At 36.6% G+C, this 17,266-nt stretch overlaps 1 protein-coding gene across 5 annotated transcripts in view; it reads right to left on the bottom strand.

Moving 5' to 3' along the window:
* Positions 1-10,228: 10,228 nt before the first annotated feature.
* LOC141401145 (uncharacterized) overlaps positions 10,229-17,266 on the bottom strand; it is an 82,732-nt gene continuing 75,694 nt past the window's right edge. For all 5 annotated transcript variants that reach the window (XM_073981060.1, XM_073981059.1, XM_073981062.1 and 2 more), the window contains exon 6: positions 10,229-10,826. In XM_073981060.1, the coding sequence (XP_073837161.1) occupies positions 10,605-10,826 (222 nt within the window). In that variant the 3' untranslated portion in view covers positions 10,229-10,604. The remainder of the gene's footprint in view (positions 10,827-17,266) is intronic.

Here is a 17,266-nt window from a genome sequence, read left to right as displayed (position 1 = left end):
CTCTTCCTCCCTGTATCTGCCCTTAGGCTGTGTGCTTGTCGCATTACCTTCGACCACAGGTGCCAAAGCACCCACACCTGTGGGAGAGATTTGCTCACGATCGCATGATGACGACGGGTTGTGACTCGTGGGCAGATCAACATCACCCGCCGGTACTGGGTTTATTAGGCCCTGCACCGTAACTTTTTCGCTTTGTCCAACTTTCTTCATATTGTGTTTTTTGTTTTAGGGGAACACCCCCATAGTCAGTTTTTTGTCCGCGGAGAAAATAAATTTCCCTGAGGCAGGTGATCGTACTAATCCGTTCCGGAACAGGTTTACTCACAATTGAATTCCCTAGATCTAGAACAAATTAGTACGGTCATCCGCCTCCCCCTATCCGCCGGTGGGGACGCGCCCGGTAGGAGAACTAAAAAGCACCCTCGGGGGAGTATGACATAAGTCAACAAAAGAGCTTTTAAGTTTATTGATCTTAGAAAGAAATTTAGCACTGATATCTGGCTAGCTTTGCAAGTGATGGTCCAAGTGGTTATTTAAATTTTTATGTAATAAGGTTTTTTTAGTTGGGAAGTCAAGTTTCAATCGGCAACATAAACCGCGTTTTTCTCGAAACTGGATTTTTTGAGATGTGACACTCTTTAAGTAAATGGGCGATATGTATCTTTGATAATACAAGAGCAAGAAATGGCGAAGCTAGGGTACTATTATCAATGAATATTATTAAACATTGATTATCCATGGAGGGTACAACTATGTTACTTAAAGCACTAGCATAGATAATAAGTTTACGACTTTCAATCACTCATTCGTTCGTTCGTTCGTTCATTCATTCATAAGTTCAGCTAATGTATTCATTAATGATACATCAAATCATCCAACCATCCATCCACTGGGTGTTTTGCCCATTCACAGGAAACGCTCGTGCTATATGTACCGTAAATGCTATACGCTAATTGTTGTTTTTGTTAATTTATTAATAAATTTTATCAATCGACCAGAAGGAGTCGAAACAACATTAACAAGCAGTGACCAAAAACATACAGCAGACATGACAAGTCAACACTTATTATGGCCACATGTTAAAGCCATCAGTTTAATGGCTTAATACGATTTTTCGACAAAATGCTAAACGATGAACGACGAAAATAATTGCAAATACACGCGAACAATATGAGAACATATAACATATTCAGAATACTAAATCGAGAGTGAATGATAAAAAAGATAGATATGCGTAGAGGGCTAAAAGTACCTGTGCGATGACATACAGTGGTTAAGTTGTAAATGAAATAAACAGATATTCTGTTGCCTTCATAGAAATAACTCAATAAAAGTGAAATCAATGCTAAGGAAAATGAAAACTACGAAGAATACAACATGTTCCCTCACGTATAATATGAAAAAATCCTCTGTGTCATGTCCAACTTGTCCGCCTTGAACACTGAAAGACATGGGTTCGAATATCTGCCCAGGCAACATACACCTGATCACAGACTGTGATCGAACGAATTCAACGTTGAATAAAAACGTCCAGTCTTTTTAGACATGATATATAAAAGTATCACCGAAAAGCAATTTCAAGGCGGAAACGAGTGCGGGTGATGACGATGACACGACGACACAGACACAATCTTAGAAAGATAATCGATAGTCAAGGCCCTCAGATCCCCTTCCACCACAAAGTCTTCGATCAACGCAACCAGGACACAGTCTCATAAAAAAGCTGTAACGCTCCAAAATCTGTAGCTACCCTTCGCCCAAATGAAATCACAACTATTGACAAAGAATGAGATTTTCTAAGGGAAAGTGAAGAAGTTAGCATAATCACAACTGATCCATCCATCAGTATCGTACATTTGACGATGACATAGGATTAAGGGAAGATCAACACTGAAGAAACGAAAATCATTCCAGTTGAAATATTGTGAGTGTTCCAATAGCGAATAGCGAATTCTCACAATTGCAAAAAAAAACAAGTAAAAGAGATAGTCGGACGGGCCGACCTGTGTGAATATATGTACGTATGTATATATAAATTATTGCGATACGTTATATATTATTTTCATTATTTCGTAATGGACAGATGGACCATTTTGGCTACATATGTATATATATTTATCAGAGCTCCAAATACTCGCTCGAATTCCACTCGCGAGTGAAACTCTTCTTGAATTTGAGCAAGTTGAGGGGGGCAAATTGCCCCCTTCCCCCACCCAAACAAAAACATACCTCACCCTCATATAAACTTGCCCCATCCCCACCAAAAAAAAATTACACCCAAAAAAACTTACAACCTCCCCCCAAATTTTCACTCGCAAGTAAATCGGAGCTCTGATATTTATTCAAAAAATTAAAAGTGTGTATTAAGAAAGAATAAAAACAAGCATATTTAGCAAAAGCTTTTGGTGACTTTATCCGATTCGATCAATTAAAGAGATCAATATTTTGAGGTATCAAAGGTAGCATAAAAAGTTCAAACACCCGTACAGCATCGTATATTGCATTAAAAAAAACTTGGAATTCCTCTATCATGATTTTAATACCTTTCTATCAGGTTGCGAACTTTTGTAGCATGGAAGGTAAACTTAGTTCTTTATAAACAAACCAAATCTATAAAGGAAAACACATTTATATGTCATGGTGCGCCTGAACCAACTTTAAATATAAGGTGCCTACACCTAGGAAGTTTTTGCGGATTCTGAAACTACAATGTTCATAGATGAGAAGTATGAAAAAAAAAACAACAAAAATCGTCGGAGTGCATTTTAAATTAATCGCGATGAAATTTCACATTTAAAGGGGTTTTTGAGGTTTTTAGTATTTTGCTTGGAAAATGGGACTAAAGCAAATGTTGTAGCAGTGAAAATTCATTATAGAGAGATTATTTTGTGTGAGATGTTCCACTTGTGCTATAGAGAGGTTAAAATAGGTGAAAATGTGTGGAAAAAAGTTGTGCTTTGAATTTTTATTCGTTATAGAGAAAAATTCGTTATAGGAAAAGTCGTTAAAGAGAAGTTCGACCGTATTAAAAAAATTGCATTTGTTTTAATTTGTTTCAATCTCAAACGGATGCTGACATTTTGAAGACTGAAAAATTGGATTTTAAAAACTGAAAAAACTGATTATGAGATTGTAATACTCGCGATTACGCATTTTTTGATGTATAACTCGGGCGTGTAGCCTTCAAAGGTTCACAAGAATCTCAGCTTAAAGTCGAAATTTTTCTGCGTAAATTTTTATAAAAAAACCTTTTTTTTGATTAGAAATTTGCAACTGCTATTAAATTGTCGGTGAAACCCACGTGGACTTAGTTTTTTTACGTTCTGAATCTAATAAGCCATGTCACGTTCTAATCCGTCCACTAGATCGGCGGTTATGATACACAATTGGAATTCCTTGTGATTTAATATAATGTTCTAAAAATATTCGTCAATAGGAAAACTATAAGCGAAAAATGTGTTGCAACGGAATATCTTCATATTGCGTGAAATTCGGACGAAAATGACGAAGAACTCAAACATTTTTTCTTCAACCTTTCCTATAAAACCATAAAAAATAAAATTAGAATAACATGATTTTTATTTTTTTCGTCATATTTTCTTTGCATTTCTGCAAATAACATGAATACTATAGCTCCAAACTTCACGACTTAGGTTTCATTTTACTCCTCACAATGTCTGGATGCTGCTATATTATACCCTACACCACTATGTGGGGAGGGTATTATAAGTTGGTTTTGGCCAAAAAGTTTGTAACGCATCGAAATAATGGTCGTAGACCCATACTTATATATACCAAAATGAATGTCTCGACGAGCTGAGTCGATCTGGCTATGTGTGTCCGTCCGTCGGTCCGTCCGTCCGTCCGTCTGTCCGTCTGTCCATCTAAACCTTGTAATCACGCTACAAGTCGCAATTTTGATCGGATCGTCACGAAATTTTGGATGTTGATGGGGGTCCCGGAGGGGAAGAAGCCTATTGATTTTGGTGATGGTCGGATAATATTTAGGGGTCGGAATGGGCAAAAAACTTATGTGTATAAAAAGACAACGTTTTTTTCCAAAGCGAATATCTCAGCTTCTATACGGGGTATACCAAAAGCAAAACCTGACAATAAAAGTAGAAAATATCACCTTTCTAATGATGTAAAGTAGGTTCTCGTAGGTGATCAAACAACGAAGATATCACAATAGTCACAAATAAAACCCAACTTGTCGTTTTTGCGATTTTAATTATAATGACGATTATTACAGCTTTTGTTGGGGACTTTCCAAAAGCAAAGCCTGGCTATGAAAGTAGAAGATCCAATCTTTACAACGATGTAAACTAGGTCGGCGTAGGTGACCAAATAAAGGAGATTTCGCAATAGTCGGTATTACATCCCATTTTTCCACTTTTTTGGAAATCACGCTACAGGTCGCAATTTTAATCGGATCGTCACGAAATTTTGAGGGTTAATGGGGGTCACACAGATGAAGAAGCCTATTGATTTTGGTGATGGTCGGATAATATTTAGGGGTGGTAATGGGCAAAAAACTTATTTGGAGAAAAAGACAACGTTTTTTCCTAATATTCCTAATATCTCGGCTTCAATATGGGGTTTACCAAAAGCAGAACCTGGCCATGAAAGTAGAAAATATCGCCTTTCTAATGATGTAAAGTAGGTTCTCGTATGTGATCAAACAACGAATATATCGCAATAGTCGCGATTTTAATAATAATGACGAATATCACAGCTTCGGTTGGGGATCTTCCAAAAACAAAGTCCGACTATGAAAGTAGAAAATCCCATCTTTACAGTGATGCAAAGTAGGTTGGCGTAGGTGGCCACATAACGGAGATATCACAATAGTCGGCAATCATCCCATTTTTCATTTTTTTGTAATCACGCTACAGGTCCCAATTTTGATCGGATCGTCACAAAATTTTGGGGGTTAATGGGGATCCTACAGAGAAAGAAGCCTATTGATTTTGGTGATGGTCGGATAATATTCAGTGGTCGGAATGGGAAAAAATGTATTTGGAGAAAAAGCCAACGTTTTATTTCAAAGCGAATATCTCCGCTTCTAAAAGGGGTATATCAAAAGCAAAACCTGCTAATGAAAGTAGAAAATATCACCTTTGCAACGTAGGTTGTCGTAGGTGGTCAAACAACGAAGATATCGCAATAGCCGCTAATAGAACACAACTTTTCATTTTTGCGATTTTAATAATAATGACGAATATCACAGCTTTGGTTCGGGACTTTCCAAAAGCAAATTCTGACAATGAAAGTAAAAAAATCCCATCATTACAATGATGTAAAGCAGGTTGGCGTAGGTATCCAAATAATGGAGATATCGCAATAGTCGGTAATACATCCATTTTTCCACTTTTTTGGAAATCACGCTACAGGTCGCAATTTTAATTGGATCGTCACGAAATTTTGTGTGTTATTTGGGGTCCCACAGAAGAAAAAACCCTTTGATTTTTATAATGGGCGGATATAATTCAGGGGTCGGTATATCGAAAGCAAAACCTGGCAAGGAAAGTAGAAAATATCACCTTTACAACGATGTGAAGTAGGTTGTCATAGGTGGTCAAACAACAGAGATATCGCAATAGTCGGTAATGCATCCCTTTTTCCATTTTTGTGCAATCACACTACGAAATTTTGATCGGATCCTCACGAAGCTTTGGGGGTTGATGGGGGTCTAACAGAGAAAGAAGCCTATTGATGGTTGGCATACATCCCACTTTTCCATTTTTTATTTGGGTTGTACTGTCGATGCACTTAAATGCGTTTCAAAAAAATTAACCTGTGTTAATGAAGGTATTCAGAGCAAAGGCGCTAAGCTATCCCAATTTTAATATTTTGAATTTTATTAGTCAAAAGCTTATGAACGGGGGTAGTGGTGTAGGGTATTACATAGTCGGCCCCGACCCGACTATAGCCTTGGCTCACTTGTTTTTTTATATATTTGTTTTGTAAGTATAAGCGCTATTGGTTCAAAAATATGTTTGTAAATACGTGAAATTATTTAAGAAATTTAAGTTTTCGCGAATCCATTGAAACTTTTTGAATTTTTTTGCATCATCGCAAAGGGTGCTAATTCAGTTAAAGTTAATAGCATATAACAGCTTACTATATTAAGCCGCGATTTGTTTAGAATTTTTTCTAATTAGCATAATTAAAACGGTCATATCTTTTGTGCGCAACGATCAAAGTTGGTAACGAAAACAGATTTCGAATGACGATTTTTTCTTAATCTATGTACCAAAAATCATAGATGTAGTATAATTTTTTTTTTATTTTTTTGAAATGGGTAAGACGATTTTAGACATTTTTGCTGATATATGTAAAATTGAGTTTTTCATTTTTAAAAAACCTAATTTTGTTTGTGCTACATCAATGATCGTCATTCCAAATATGTTTTTGTAACTAAAATTGACCGTTGTGTGATATGAGACATGAGCGTTTTAATTTGAATGTTTAGAAAAAATTCTAAAAAAAATTACGGCTTTGTATAAAAAGCTTTTGTATGTTAAGTACCGTTAACTAAATTCGTTCTCTTTACGATGATGCAAAACTACACCCGAAATGTCTAAATGAATTCGCCTATGCTTCCAACAAGCAAACAAAAAATGCAACAGCATCCAGATTTTGTGAATAATAAAGTTAAGCCTATGTCGTGAAGGGCTGGGTTATAATATTCATGTTATACAAAGAAAAATTGAGGAAAAAAATACAAATTTTATTATTCTAAAAAAAAAGATCCCACCGAAATGGCTGAAATGTGATATTAAGTCTTCGTTAGCGGTATTACACCTGAAATTTGTCTTCACGGGTCCATGTCTTCATACAGCCCCTATAGGACGGTATTTTGATTTTCGGTATTTTGAAGGTTGAGGCTGTGATTATACATTTCCCTATTCTATTGACATGTCTTAAAATAATTTTAAACAGAAAAATTGTACATACAAACATTTTTGTACTTATTGTTGAAATATTTGTTGCATAAGAAAATATGTAAAATGCATACATTTTTCCTCATGCAAAATTTTGCATAATTAATCAGAAGCCAAAAATATGCCTAGTCTCAAAATTTGGCATGACGGACCAAAAATAGGGGTTGCATAAAATTCGGCTGTTTACTTATAAGATTCAGAACGCAAAAAGAAAAACTAATTTAAATTTTTTTAATTGCCATTTTTATGGGCTGAAAGAAGACACTCTCGGGCATGATTCTATGAAAACGGAACATTGTTTCAAGTTGTTCCCTAAAAGTTCTAGTACACTAAATTTGGTACCTGAGGAAAAATAAAATATATCACTTTGTGTAAACGCTACCTGTGAAAAAATAAAATATGTCACTTTGTGTAAACGCTACCTGTGAAAAAATAAAATATGTCACTTTGTGTAAACGCTACGGTTCTTTAAGACAACAATCCTACCTATCTAACAAAAAAAAAAACAGAATTTTGTAAAAACTACGTATTCTCCAAAATTGCAAAAAAATGTTCGTCTTTAGGTGCACGGCACGCTCAATATATGTTTACACTATCGAATGACATATAGAAATTAACAATCGGTGACAACAAAAAATTGGGGTTTGGCAAGGAAAATCGATTCCTGAACCACTGGGCTCCACCATAATATGGAGGGTATAATTAAATTTGTCATTCCGTTTGTAACAGCGCGATATATTCATCGGATACCCTATAAAGTATATATATTCTTGATCAGGGTTAAATTCTAAGTCGATATAACCATGTCCGTCCGTGTGTCTGTCTGTTGAAATCAAGATACAGCTCACAATTTTTAAGATAGAACTTTGTAATTTGGTATAGATATTTATATTTCTCTTTGGATGTTTGGTACTGCAAATTGATGTTAGGATGTTTGGTACTGCTATATCGGTCCACGTTTTGATATAGCCCCCATAGAAGGGTACCACCTGATTTTCAGTATTTTGGTTTTAGCCTCATGATCACACCGAAATGGCTTAAATTTGATACAGTCTTCGTTGGAGGTATAAAACTTTCCCCTAGAAATTTGGCATTTGGTCTTCATTTAGGGTATTAAACGTTCCATATGAAATTTGTCGGTATAGGTCCACGCCTTCATATAGCCCCCATAGAAAGTACCTCCCGATTTTCGGTGTTTTGAAGGTTGTGGCGTCAATATTCCTCAGAAAAAGCTGGTATTTAATCTTCGGTCCATGCCTTAGTATAGCCCCCATGGAACGGTACCTCCATATTTCCGAAATTTTGAAGGCTGTGGCCTCAATATTCCACTGAAATGGCTGAAATTTGGTATTTGGCAAAGAGGACTAAATACCAAATTTCCGATATTTCCGTAAGATAATGTGCCTAAAACCTTCAAAAAAAAATCGTGAGGTTCCGTTCTATGGGACCTACATGAAAGCGTGGACCTGTACCGACAAATTTCTGGGGGAAAGTGGTATACCACCAACAAACCCTATATACCAAATTTCAGCCATCTCGGTGAAATATTGAGGCCATAACCTTCAAAATACCGAATATTGGGAGGTACCATTCAATGGGGGCTATATGAAGGCGTGCACCTATACCAACAAATTTAGGAGGAAAAGTTGTGGCCACAACCTTCAAAGTACCGAAAATCGAGAGGTACCGTTCTATGTGGGCTATATTAAGGCGTGAACCTGTACCGAGATATCTCTGGGGGAAAGTTGTATACCCATAACAAAGACTAAATACCTGCTTTCAGCAATTTCGGCGGATTATAGTGGCTACAACCTTCAAAATAGCGAAAAGCGGGAGGTACCGTTCTGTGGGGCTACATGAAGGCGTGAACCTATTCTGACAACTTTAAAGGGGAAAATTGAACACCCCCAACAAAGACTCAAACACAAAATTTCAACCATTTCGATGGGTTATTGTGGCCACAACCTTCAAAATACCGAAAATCGGGAGGTACCGTTCTATGTGAGCTATATTAAAGCGTGGACATGTAGCTAGAAATTTGTGGAGGACAGTTGTATACACCCAACAAACACTAAATACCAAATTTCAGCCATTAGGTGGGTTATTGTGACCACAACCTCCAATATTCCGAAAATCAGGAGGTACCGTTATATGGGGGCTATATGAAGGTGTTGGCCTATACGGACAAATTTCTTGGGAAAAGTTTTAAACCCCCAACGAAGACTAAGTGCCAAATTTCAACCATTTCGGTGTGATAAGGCTAAAACCTTCAAAATACCGAAAATCGGTTGGTACCGTTCTGTGGGTGCTATATCAAAACGTGGACTGATATAGCCCATTTGCAATACCAAACATCCTAAGAGTAATAGAAATTTATATACCAAAATTCAAAGCTCTATCTTCAAAAGACGGAGGGACGGACGGATGGGCTAAGTGAAGAAAAAAATCTCTAAAAACGTAATTTGCGAATTAACGAGTGTCAGGATTATCGAGACTATACTGTCACAAATTTTAAAGAATGTTGTTAAATCAAACATTACGTTTAAACCACTGTCCATTTGAGTCACCATGTCTATTCACCACAATGAAAATAAAATTTTATTCGCCAGAGTTGTGGGTGAATATTTTTTGCTTTTGTTGAGGCTTGAATCATGAGTTTCCGCAAAAACAACATAATGAGATGCAAAACAGCGAAATATAGTAACGTATATAACGAAAGTAACAAAACGTCAAAAAATGTATGTTAGAGGTGTGGAACATGGTCTCGTCGCCAACGTCAGCAATATCCCAAGAATCTTTTTTATTATTAAATGTTCATGTGCGATTTTAAACAGCTACAACTAATTTGGTATTTTGGACAAGATTTTCGTATGAATAAATCCAATGGACAATGGATAAATGGGTCATTAGAGTAAGAAACTGGTGAACAACGAACAGCAACAGCAACAAAAAATTCGGGGTTGTTGTGGGCAACTCTGGGTGGCTGATTTCTTTGAGGTGAGATGCGTGTGCCGTTGTTGGCTTACTTAAAATTCTGAACTAGAATTTTGGGGGAAATAAAACACAACAATTGTTTTACAGCAATTATTTTTTTTTTCATTTCGTTTCGTTTCACTTAATTTTTATTTGATTTTGTTGCTAGGCTTCTGTGCCTATAGAGTCGTCCGCCGCTGGAGAGTCTGAATGCCTAAAAAGAAAGTGGTATTTGATTCAAACTGGGTCAATATTTAATTAAAACACAACAACAAAAGGAAAACAATTGTTTGAAAATGAAATTGTTTTAAATTTTATTTTGTTTTATTTTCATCGTCGTCTTTTTCAATTAGATATGCATACATACATAGAAATTAACAAATAGTTTAAATTAAATAAATAAATAATTAACTAAGATTTTTGTTTAAAATAAACAAAGTAATTTGTAAGAAAACAATTAAATTTAAAATAAATAATTGGCCTTAGGAGAAGAACACTTGGTTGTTGCTTAGCCTTTAAAGTTGGTTTTTCCGAAATTATAAATTTTATACATAAAACACAGACATTTACATATCTATTACATAAAAGGTAAATATACTAATAGTCTAAACGTAGAATTTTTATAACAAAATTTTTGGATTTTTTTTGTAATTTTTTAAAGTTTTTATTTCATTCCTCTTCAGTTCATTTTCTCTGCCATTGATTGCGATAGGCCATATATTGAGCATCATAGGCCTGCTGTGGCTCCACCGGCCGGGGTTGATAGCTATCCGTCGACGAATCATATTCATCAAGTGGTGTGTCCGTTTGCAATGATCTCTTCCAATAACCACCGCCAGATTCATTCCAATCCTCGCCATGATCCTCATAGTGATGCTGGTGATGAGCATGTTCAACATAGACAACCTGTTGTTAGAAAGATTTATTCTTTGAAATAAAAATTACCCAAGGAAATACCAAAGAGACCGGGTGTATTTGACAAATAAACAACCAAACGTATTAGTGTTTGGAGAGGGGAATGGACGTGGAAATTTGGAGAGGGCCAAATCACATATTAGTCCTTCCCAAGAAGTTGTTGTGGTGGTGAAGAAAGAATAATAGAGAGTGAAAAGGAATTGGTGATGTAAAGAGGTATGTGGATGTGAATATGTGTGGGTGTATATTTGTATGTATATTTTTAGGTGTAGTTGTGCAAGAAAATGACAAAAAATAAATACAAAAAAAACTAAAAGTTCTATGTCAAAAAGTCCTTTAAAACTATTAAAACACTAATCTAATATTTGTTGAATGTACGGAATTCCGATGCAAAGATGGATGGACATACAAAAAAAATATCTTAGAACATGTTCGCAAAGACTATAGTCGGAACATGGTCTAACATGTGATACCCTGCGCGATTACCCCCACTCATGAGTTTTTCATTTATCTTAACTTCATTCGGGAGAAAACAATAATTGAAAGAAGTAACAAGTGAAAAATCACAATGAAATATTCTGAACTAATATGGAATAATTATTTTTTATACCCTCCACCATAATATGGAGGGTATATTAAGTTTGTTTTTCGGTTTGAAACGCATTGAAACATGATTTTTTTGGAATTTTAAGGTCTAGGCGTGTATTTTTTGTGCCTATACCCAAGGCCTTAAGGAGTGGATTTTTAAGATTTTTTGTACCTATGATCAAGGCTTTAAAGCGTGGATATTTTAAGAATTTTTTGTACCTATACCCAAGGCCTTAAGGCATGGATTTTTAAGAATTTTTTGTACCTATTTCCAAGGCCTTACAGCGTGGATTTTTTTTTATACCAGCATATTCCACTCAACTAGCCCAATTGCTTAATCAAAGCACTCCTCATCCCGATAACATATCAGCGCAATGGCAAAGCATTGCCCACTCCATGCAAACAGCCGCAAAATCCATACTTGGATACCAGAGGCCTCCACCAAGGAATCCATGGTATGATCAGGAGTGTCGTGCTGCCACCGAAGAGAAAAATGCGGCATATAGGGCTACTTTACAATCCGTTGCAACGCGTAGCGCACGAGAGAAATACAGGGAGAAAAGGAGAGAGGAGAAACGTCTTTTCCGCAGGAAAAAGAGAGAGATGGAAAAGCGGGAGTGTGAAAAACTCGAGATGTACAGGAGCCAGAATGAAGTCCGAAAATTCTACCAAAGAGTCAAGCATCAAACTGATGGCTTTGGTACAGGCACTTCCTCCTGTAGAGACCAGCAAGGTAATTTGGTAACTGATACAGATAGTGTACTCAGGATATGGAAAGAACATTTTTCAAAACTGTTGGTATCCAATAGCAGCGAAGACGACGAAGATACCACAGTCCCAATCCCAGAAGATAGTATTGAATGTATACCGCCCAGCCAAGATGAGGTAAAGACAGCAATAACTCGGCTGAAGAATAATAAGGCAGCAGGAGCCGATGGCTTACCAGCCGAGCTGTTCAAAACCGGAGGTGACACGCTGATAAGGTGTATTCATCAGCTAGTTAGCACCATCTGGCAGGAAGAACGAGTACCCGACGATTGGAACCTGAGTATCCTGTGCCCGTCCACAAGAAGGGAGATAAGACTGTATGCTCTAACTATAGGGGCATAAATCTACTCCCTATTGCCTACAAGATCGTGTGAGGGATATTGTGCGAACGACTAAAGCCAATGGTCAACGAGATAATTGGACCATACCAATGCGGCTTTAGACCTGGCAAGTCCACCATTGACCAGATATTTACCCTGCGGCAAATCCTGGAGAAGACCAAAGAGATGCAGATCGACACCTACCATCATTTTGTCGATTATAAAGCAGCCTTCGACAGCCCGCTGCGTTCAAAGGTATTCCAAGCCATGTCTGAATTTGGTATCCCCGCAAAGCTCATCCGGCTTTGCAAAATGACTTTAACTGACACGAGGTCCTCAGTTAAAATAGGAAAGAACCTCTCCGAACAGTTTGGTACCAAAAGAGGTTTCAGACAAGGAGACAGCCTTTCGTGTGATCTCTTTAACATCCTGCTGGAAAAGGTCATACGAGAGGGAAACGTCAAAAGAAGTGGCACAATATACACCAATAGTCACATGTAACTTGCTTATGCTGATGATATAGACATCATAGGCCGATAAGTAAAAGAAGTAACTGATACCTTTATGAAGGTCGAAGGAGAATCTGCTAAAGTGGGTCTGGCGGTAAACGGTGAAAAGACCAAGTTGATGGTGTCGACGCGCAATGCGTCCATTGAGCTCGGACCGACTGTAGAAGTTGGTTCCTATAATATTGAGGTAGTAAAAGACTTCGTCTACCTCGGCACCTCCGTAAACACAACAAACGACATCAGTTGTGAAATAAAAAGAAGAATTGTATTGGCCAACAGATGCTACTTTGGTTTAAGTAAGCAGTTTAAAAACAAAGCCACATCTCGTCAAACAAAAATAACGCTCTACAAAACACTGATACTACCCGTGCTGATGTATGGCTCCGAAGCCTGGGTACTTGCGCAAGCAGACATGGCAGTGCTTGGTGTGTTTGAGAGAAAAATTCTTCGAAAGATCTACGGACCAATCTGCGTTGACGGTGAATATCGACGTCGCATGAACCACGAGCTGTACCTGCTGTACAACGACATCAATATTGTTAAACGTATCGAGATGCAGCGATTGCGTTGGCCTCGCTAAAAAGGTGTATAAACACGGACCGCTTGGCGGTGCACGCAGAATTGGCAGGCCAAGGAATAGATGGCGCAAACAAGTGGATGATGAGATGAAAAGGCGTGGTATTCCAGAAAGCGAAGCAACAAATAGAGAGAATTGGAGATCTTTTCTTAGTTCGGCCTATAGAACAAATGTTCTGTAATGGGCCAGCTAAGTAAGTAAGTATACCCAAGGCCTTAAGGCGTCGATTTTTTAAAATTTTTTTTGTGCCGAATGTAGTTTTTGTTTACCTTTGGACTGTCAATTTTGGTTGGTTTAGTTTGGCTTTTAGGTCAGGAATAAAAACAAGAGTTTTTGTTTTTATTTAGTTTTATTATCCAATATTTCGAACGTCCTCGACGTTCATCATCAGGGATTTTTCTTTTAAAGAATAAACAAATAATATATGTTATAACAATATATAAGCAAAGAATGATTATTTATTACAATTTTTATTAGCTATCGGTTACAACATCTGCACTTCACAACTAATGTCACACTGAACTGAAATTTTTGTGTTTTCCAATAATGTTTCTGTATATTTGGGCACAGTGTTCTGTGTCCATCTTATAATTCATACGTTTTTCTGTTGGTACATTAATTATGTAACATTTCTAACATGTACCTACGTCTACTGTTGCTTTCTTGTGCTAAAACATCCACATCCTTGAAGTTTGGAGTGTGTCCAGTTTGAGCACAGTGTGCCGCAAGAGCTGTTTTTTGTTCTAGTGGCTTGTTTTTCACTTTTTGGTCCGATTTGTGACCACTCAATCTTTTCTTTAACTTATTTTTCGTCGTGCCCACATATACTTTTTGGCATGAGTTTGACGAGTCACCATTGCATTTTATTTTGTAGATAACATTCGATTTGTCTTCGTTGTGTGTTTTAGATTTTGTCCGGCTGAAGAAGCTGTTATTGGTATTGTTGCTCTTTATTGCTAATTGGTAGCGTTCGTTGTCGTATAAATTTGAACCTGAAAATCTTTCAGAAAAGCCTGGTATATATGTGAACCTTTTAAACATCTTCTCTTCTTTGTGTTCATTGTTGTTCAGGGGCTTTAATGTTGCCTGTCTGATCAATTCATTGATCGTTTTGTATGGAAAATCGTTCATATTTAAGATATGTCGTATCTTCTTTATGTTTTTTGAATGGAAAACATGGTCGCTGATGTTTAGGACTCTTCTTATAAACTTCATTGCCGTGTTTATTTTTATTCTTCTGGGGTGTTTTGAATGGTAATTAATAAGCCTACCAGAAGATGTTGGCTTTTGATACCAATCCAGTAGCAACGTGTTGCCTTTTCTATGAATTATTGAGTCTAAGTATGGTAGTTGACTGTTGGTTTCACACTCATTGCGGACATAATTATGGAGAAACTTCTTGACGAAACGATGGAAAAATTACCCATCAAACCAAAGACGTTAACAAAATATGTTGATGACATATTTTGTATAGTTAAAAAAGACCAAATTGACGAAACTCTTGCAACTCTGAATGCGTTCCACAAACAAATACGGTTCACAATGGAGTGTGAAACCAACAGTCAACTACCATACTTAGACTCAATAATTCATAGAAAAGGCAACACGTTGTTACTGGATTGGTATCAAAAGCCAACATCTTCTGGTAGGCTTATTAATTACCATTCAAAACACCCCAGAAGAATAAAAATAAACACGGCAATGAAGTTTATAAGAAGAGTCCTAAACATCAGCGACCATGTTTTCCATTCAAAAAACATAAAGAAGATACGACATATCTTAAATATGAACGATTTTCCATACAAAACGATCAATGAATTGATCAGACAGGCAACATTAAAGCCCCTGAACAACAATGAACACAAAGAAGAGAAGATGTTTAAAAGGTTCACATATATACCAGGCTTTTCTGAAAGATTTTCAGGTTCAAATTTATACGACAACGAACGCTACCAATTAGCAATAAAGAGCAACAATACCAATAACAGCTTCTTCAGCCGGACAAAATCTAAAACACACAACGAAGACAAATCGAATGTTATCTACAAAATAAAATGCAATGGTGACTCGTCAAACTCATGCCAAAAAGTATATGTGGGCACGACGAAAAATAAGTTAAAGAAAAGATTGAGTGGTCACAAATCGGACCAAAAAGTGAAAAACAAGCCACTAGAACAAAAAACAGCTCTTGCGGCACACTGTGCTCAAACTGGACACACTCCAAACTTCAAGGATGTGGATGTTTTAGCACAAGAAAGCAACAGTAGACGTAGGTACATGTTAGAAATGTTGCATATAATTAATGTACCAACAGAACAACGTATGAATTATAAGATGGACACAGAACACTGTGCCCAAATATACAGAAACATTATTGGAAAACACAAAATTTCAGTTCAGTGTGACATTAGTTGTGAAGTGCAGATGTTGTAACCGATAGCTAATTAAGTGAAATTGTAATAAATAACACTGCTCAACAAAATTGAAAAAGTTGGATGTTTCAGACAAAGTTGCAGTTGTTTCTAGATAAAATCGGCGAGTTATTTTCAAGTCCGGACCCGGTTTTGCTCTATCAGCTCTTGTTTTTGAGATATAGCTCAAAATCGGTTTTTACGAGTTTAACCCAAACTTTCGTTATTTTCGGATACAAACAAATATTTTTGTGGGTTTTTCGACATTAATATATTAAGGAGATGTTGTACGCTCGATATAAATCGTTTTTGAAATAGTTATGGTGAGTATATACCAAAAAGACATAGAAAATATACGACGGACCTTGTAAAAATTGTATATTTACAGTACTTTAAGCTATAATTACGTCATCGGGGGAAGTCATACTATCTTCATATGGCAATGCGGATATGCTTAGGGTGTCTACTATATAGTCCAGTATTCAAATATATAATATAAAGTTCATAGCGCCCATGATTCGGCAATAACCTAAAAATCATCATGAAGACTTCCATTGAAAAGTAAATGGCTTATGTGGTAATGATATCACTGGTAAATTATTTCCTTTTAGCAGTCTTCATGGCGATATTTAGGCTATGGCCGAATCATGGGGGCTATGAACTTTATATTATACATTTGAATACTGGATTATATAGTAGACACCCTAAGCATATCCGGAGTACCATATGAAGATCCTATGACTTCCCCCGATGACGTAATTACAGCTTGAAGTACTCAAAATATGCAATTTTTACAAGGTCCGTCGTATATTTTCTATATTTTTTGATATATACTCACCGTAACTATTTCAAAAACGATTTGTATCGAGCGTACAACATCTTAATATATTAATGTCGAAAAACCCACAAAAAAATATTTGTTTGTATCCGAAAATAACGAAAGTCTGGGTTAAACCCGTAAAAACCGATTTTGAGCTATATCTCAAAAACAAGAGCTGATGCAGAAAAACCGTGACCGGATTTGAAAATAACTCGCCGATTTCATCTAGAAACAACTGCAACTTCGGTTGAAACAAAAGTACTGTTGACCAGTGTAATCATTCTTTGCTTATATATTGTTATAACATATATTATTTGTTTATTCTATAAAAGAAAAATCCCTGATGATGAACGTCGAGGACGTTCGAAATATTGGATAATAAAACTAAATAAAACAAAAACTCTTGTTTTTATTCCTGACCTAAAGGCCAATCTAAAC

Source organism: Musca autumnalis, unplaced genomic scaffold (assembly GCF_047663935.1).
Source record: "Musca autumnalis isolate F117 unplaced genomic scaffold, ASM4766393v1 scaffold_4, whole genome shotgun sequence".
Lineage (NCBI taxonomy): Eukaryota > Metazoa > Arthropoda > Insecta > Diptera > Muscidae > Musca > Musca autumnalis.
Note: the sequence above shows the minus strand (reverse complement) of the source record. Positions and strands in the feature narration are given on the sequence as shown.